General features: G+C 36.0%; 1 protein-coding gene across 1 annotated transcript; it reads right to left on the bottom strand.

Annotated features, from left to right (window-relative positions):
* Window positions 1-910: 910 nt before the first annotated feature.
* On the bottom strand, window positions 911-3,643 carry LOC145085967 (serine/threonine-protein kinase CTR1-like). The gene is made up of 12 exons (XM_079023672.1): window positions 3,558-3,643; window positions 3,322-3,485; window positions 2,894-3,208; window positions 2,725-2,765; window positions 2,549-2,617; window positions 2,339-2,439; window positions 2,141-2,225; window positions 1,960-2,058; window positions 1,800-1,868; window positions 1,520-1,651; window positions 1,336-1,430; window positions 911-1,224 (listed from the first exon to the last, which is right to left on the bottom strand). Exons 2-12 carry the CDS (start codon window positions 3,473-3,475, stop codon window positions 1,137-1,139), a joined length of 1,248 nt encoding a protein of 415 aa, XP_078879798.1. The 5' UTR covers window positions 3,476-3,485; window positions 3,558-3,643; the 3' UTR covers window positions 911-1,136.
* Window positions 3,644-5,719: the final 2,076 nt, after the last annotated feature.

Below are 5,719 nucleotides of genomic sequence, written 5' to 3'. Positions count from 1 at the left end.
CAACAACACTTACAATAAGAAATCAGCAACAATTGCAGGAATCAGATTACACTGTAATGCTTGATTCCATTCCCTCTTTGATTACTGCATACCAAACACACTACCTTATTTAAAGTAACTATGACAGACTCATCACTTCACTCGGTAAAAATTGTACACAAAACCAAAAAGCTCTCTTACTTCATCTGAACTGTCTTCTAAATCAGACGCATCACTTCACTTGGCTTTCTTGGTGGCTGCAGCAGCACCATTCTTGGCAACAGCAGCTGGCTTTTTTGGCGCCTCCTAAATTACATAGAAGAATACTTAGAAAAGTGGAGAACAACATGTATCATGTAGAGAATGCTGCTAAAAAGTGACAAAATTAATGTGAAATTAGACAAACTGTATCCAAGTGCCAAGAGATTTACACTCTGACTCACTTCTTCATCTGATGAATCACTATCATCCGATGATTCAGATTCAAATTCAGATTCATCTGAACTACTTACAGGTTTACTAACAGTTTTTTTATTCGATCCAATTTTAGCTGTAGGAGCGGACTGTTTCTTAGGTTTAGGTTCCTGCAACATGTTAAAAAGGCTTGTAGAAGGGTGAAGAATAAAATAAACGAATTTTTTACAACATGTGATAATGACTTCATATTCAACTTCCCTTAGCTGATCAATGACCTCTGAGATCTCTTCTTTTAAGTTCTAATTCAGACAAACATAATAGGAGAGAAAATAGACAACATTAAAAAAAATCTAAAAAAGTTAAAATTTTTAATAAAAACCTACCATTTATCACCCCAAGTTATGTTGTTGAACCAATTTAGAAACAAACATGCAGTTGTTAAAAATAAGTAACAATTAAATATTGTTGTTTCTCAAATGTAATGCATTACTAGGATTGAATTGTGAAGAAGTAATTAAGAAACTTATATGGATTACTTAGCTAGCTAGGTCCATAAACCTGAAGCTAGCCCTTTTAAGTTTTACATATTTTAGTTGATCCCTTGAGGATGTTTCGATTTATGATAGTTTATCTAGATGTTTATAGAACCATTTGCAGGTTCAGGTAGTTTGGTATATATGAAAATGTCAGAAAAAAAAAGAAAAATGAGAAGAGAAGAGAATGTAAATGTAGTCGTGAATTCATGGAGGTCCCATTTGTGCTGGAGACTTGAGCAACTTCTTTAAAGAGTTAACAATGCTATTAAAAGTTGGGCGTTGAGCAGGATCACTGTGAAACACATGGAAAATTAATTAACCAGTTTAGAAAAAGTACAAGAGGAGCTGAGATAAAAAGATTGATAGATAGATAAATAGATGGCAAGTGTTTGTTAAATCTTACTCGGCCCAACATGATTCCATGAGTGAAGTTAATGCCGGAGGGGTGTTGATGGGTATCGTTAGTTTCCTGTTCTGGAAAGCCACTGCTCCAACAACCTGAATATAATTTAAGTAATTTAAAAAAGATTTTTTCCCTTATATGATAAATAAAAGGATTATTTTAATTTATTTATGATTAAGCTGACCTGGGCAGGGCTGAGTCCGTTCCATGGCTGCTGCATGGTGACGAGCTCCCACAAGATGACACCGAAATTGTAAACATCAGATTTTTCATTCGAGGGCTCACCACGCAGGAATTCAGGGGCCATCCATTCAGGCTGTCATCATTACATATATAGATATATATATAAATAAAAAAAGAAATAGTTAATTACTTATACTAGTATATTATAATTACATGTGCATATATGGTATATTTCAGACAGGACAAGAAACGACTAACAAACTGTAATTACAGAAGCTTACTGTTCCTGCAACAGATTTTGATGATATGAAAGTATTTGCTTTAAATCTGGATAACCCAAAATCACAAACCTACAAATACGTACATTTATATATAACATGTGGGTTAAATACAGAAAACGGTTAGTTACAAATTAAGTACGTGTTGGATTAATGTAAGTACCTTGACAGTCCAGTTTTTATCGACCAATAAGTTTGGAGATTTGAGATCCCAGTGAACGATTGGAGGATTAAGACAATGAAGATAATTGATACCCTTTGCCTGCAACAACAAATAATAATTATTTTAATTATTGTTGAAATTCAAGATTCATAATAATAAAAATTTAGTGTAATTAACCAACCACATCCAAAGCCATGCGTATACGTCGCCTTTGATCCATAATTTCACCAGCTGTTGGTCGATGTATAAGACGAAATAGACTACCCCTGTAATTAATGTTTCATCATCAGTTATATATAACAAAAAGCAACTTTCCATGCATGATAATGATATTGATTGAGTTATACTGTATATAAAATGAAAAGGGAGGTTAGGCTACCTAGGTAAGTACTCTGTCACTATTGAAAAATGTGGGCGAACAGTCACTGCACCCATGAACAGAACCACATTCGGATGCCACACTCGTTTCATAATTGAAACCTTACAACAAACCAATATTCAACACCAAATTTAGAATACAATTTTTTATATAAAAACATACATTATAAATATAGAAATAATGTTTGTTATAGTTATACTATATATATACCTCCCTCAGAAACTCCTTCAACTGATCATCTTGGAAGTCCTGGACAGTTAATACCTTAACTGCCACATCCTACACATACGTACAATAAAAAACAAAAGAGTTAAATTAATTAGATTCTGAAAATAATAGTATATAATCAATGATGCATTGTGTTTTGGTTATAGAAAAAGACCAACCGATCCATGCCACTCTGCTCGATGCACTGTCCCAAAAGAGCCTGAAACAACCAACATTACCCATGTATGTTAATGCTATATTTTATTAATTAAGTAGTTATAGTATATAATATAAATGATTTGGAGTTTGGAGTAGTAATTAAGGTAATGGTTAATGGCGAATGGTTACCAGCACCAATACGCTCCTTGATATGCAAGTCATCCCAAGCTATCTCCAGCCAGTCCATTGCAAGAGATGGCTCAAGGGTCAAGTACCTTGGAGCAGTCACAGGAAAACTATTGCTTCTAATTGTACTCTTGCCTTGATCAATATCTGATAACTGCTCACTACTACTGTATTTCACTGCTTTTGGCGTTTCAATCATCTCACAAACTCTATAGTTTCTATCAATTGGGACTGGGACTGGGACCGGGACACATCTCATTTCCTTTGATTCTACTACACTGCTTTCTTCCTCACATACTCCCCCTCCTCCTTCAATGCCTGCATGCATTCATTTAATTACCACATTAATTCATCATATACATTATTTAGGGGGCCGGGACAGTTTTATGTATGTATGTATGTATATTAATTAACGATTAATAACCACGTACTCTTCACTTGAGAAATGGATGCTCGGTCCACATAAACTTGTTCAACTTCTTTCAAATGAGAGCTTTGAAATGGTGAAGGCACCGAAGAAAGTATATCTCCATTTATTGATGAATCCGGATTATACATGTTTCCTGGTTGCCCAATTAGATCCATTACATACTCCCTACATATAATTAAACAAAACATACATTAAAAAAAATAAAATAAACAATGAAATTAGATATAAGAATTTGACCTTGTGGATTTATCGTTTTGAATTTTGACAAGGCATGAGGATCTATGATCTTCAACACAATACTTGCAGCCTCGAGCTATGCGACAAGGTAGCCCCACATAGTCTGCCAGTTTCTGCATATGCATCCATATATATTAATTTCCATCAATATATATAAGTAGCCAGCTCCATCATATAATATATATTGAATTTAAATCATATATATGTAGAAGTAGAATAGAAAAGAAACAAAGAAGAGGCGAGGAGAGGAGATGACCTAAAATCAGAATCTGCAATTGAAAAAGCATGACGAGAGGCGCTTGTTGTTCAGAACATGTTCATAGTTATAAACTCTGTAATGGAACTATAAATGGTGAAATGAGATCGAGAGGCACTTGTTCGGCCTTAAGATGTCAAGGATATCAGTTGCCTTCTCTAAGAAGTTGTTCCAAATCCACTCGTACCTCCTCCTCCGAGTTCTGTACCAGAATATACACACAGGCCATTGACTTGAAATTAGGTTTTTGCTCCCGTCGACAGTCATAGAGCGCCGGAATCTGATTGTCGTCGGAATGTTATATAAGGATTTCGCAAGGTTTAATAGTGAAGATGGGGTGAGAGAGCTACAAATGGTAATGGTGGATGAAGTGTTGGTCGATAAGGCATGTACATCGTCGGCGTGCGATGCCTAAAGATTCTGTGTGGGTTGGAGGTGGGTATGAGGCGGGGTTTTAGGGATTCGTTTAATCGAAGAGGATTTTAAGAATTTCAAAAATATGAAAATATCGATTGAGGTCAAAAATAAGATTTTAGGAACCTCACAACTAAAAATCGCATATCAGAATCCACACAATCTTTTGGGAAGTGAATGTGATGTTGTAGTGGTCTGTTAGAGATAGACAGAAAGGAGGGACATGGATGGAGGAAAAGGGTGGCCTGGTGGTTCTAGGCCAAAAAACCTTTGATCAATTTCATGGCCTGGTGACCAAAAAACCTTCGATTTCACTAAGAACCGGAACCCTAGTTCCAACAATAGTCGATTTTTGGTATTTGATTGAGAGAGAGAGAGAGAAGAACGATTGAAAGAAGGTAGAGGAGAGCTTGGCGGTGTTTTTAATTTTTTCAGAATTTCATTTCCCCCTTTCCCCCACTATTAAAGGATGGAACGCGCGTTCCATTAAAAAATATAAAGCGACATCCTTAGACGACGCGCATTTTATTATAGGTGCCCTCCATGTTTTTTTAGACACTAATTTAAGGGCGCGCAATAATGCGTGTCTTCTATCCTAAAATTTTTTGAAGAGATGACATTTTTCTAATGTCACTCTCCTTTGCGTAACATAGATCAATGAGCGTCGTATTTTGCGCGTCGTAAAAGGCCTTTTTTCTTGTAGTGAAACGTTGCAAAAGAACGTCATGTTCTATTTGTGCAAGATGTAAAAAAGGTCAGGGAGGATGAAAACTTAAAGCTTGAGGAGATGAAAAAGGAAGTTTCGAAAGCAATTCTTGAAGTGAATAATCATTATACTTCAATTCAAGAGAAGGTGGATATCATTGTTGGAGCAGTAATGAAGTTTATCCAAACTTTTCAAGCCACTGTTCCTACAGTCGAAGCCAAGGCTACTGATGATAAAGCACAGTTCGCTGAGTTGAAAGAGTTGATTAGTGAACTTAAGAATGTTGTTTTGAAGCCTACTCAACACTCATTTTTAACTCCTGAGATTCTTACTCAGAAGTTAAATATCCTGGATCAAGCTATTCAGAAGGTTGTGGCTCCTATCAGCAAATTTGCTCAGATGTTACCATCGAACGCCCCACCTGTTGTCACAGGGGTGCAAAGAGGAGAAAAGAAAGTGAGCAAAAGTTCGAAAGATGTGAAAAGGGGAGAAGGGATAACAAAATCAAATGAAGATGCGAAAGTTGTGGGAAAGGTGTTAACTTTGCAAATTCCAATTTCATTACCACTCAAGACTGATCTAGTTACAACAACAATTGTAACAACAAAACCAATAGCAAGACCTGTTGTAAAAGGGATTGTTATTGGTTCATCAACAGAAGGAGGAAGTTCAAGCTCTTCAAAACCAAAGCCTTCTGCTGATGGTAAAGGAAAGGGGGTTGTTATCGAAAAATCCAAAGAGGAAAAGAAGGCTGAGATCGAAGCAGAAATTGGAAAACAAAGGCAG

The sequence above is a fragment of the Lactuca serriola genome, chromosome 2 (genome assembly GCF_051521515.1).
Source record: "Lactuca serriola cultivar US96UC23 chromosome 2, Lser_US96UC23_V15, whole genome shotgun sequence".
Classification (NCBI taxonomy): domain Eukaryota; kingdom Viridiplantae; phylum Streptophyta; class Magnoliopsida; order Asterales; family Asteraceae; genus Lactuca; species Lactuca serriola.
Note: the sequence above shows the minus strand (reverse complement) of the source record. Positions and strands in the feature narration are given on the sequence as shown.

Coding starts and splice junctions, on each gene's coding strand:
- LOC145085967 (XM_079023672.1), bottom strand. CDS start 3,475: ATGGATCTAATTGGGCAACCAGGAAACATGTATAATCCGGATTCATCA. Junction 2,618..2,724: donor GAGCAGAGTGGCATGGATCG/GTTGGTCTTTTT, acceptor ACGTATGTGTAG/GATGTGGCAGTTAAGGTATT. Junction 2,059..2,140: donor TACGCATGGCTTTGGATGTG/GTTGGTTAATTA, acceptor TTGTTGTTGCAG/GCAAAGGGTATCAATTATCT.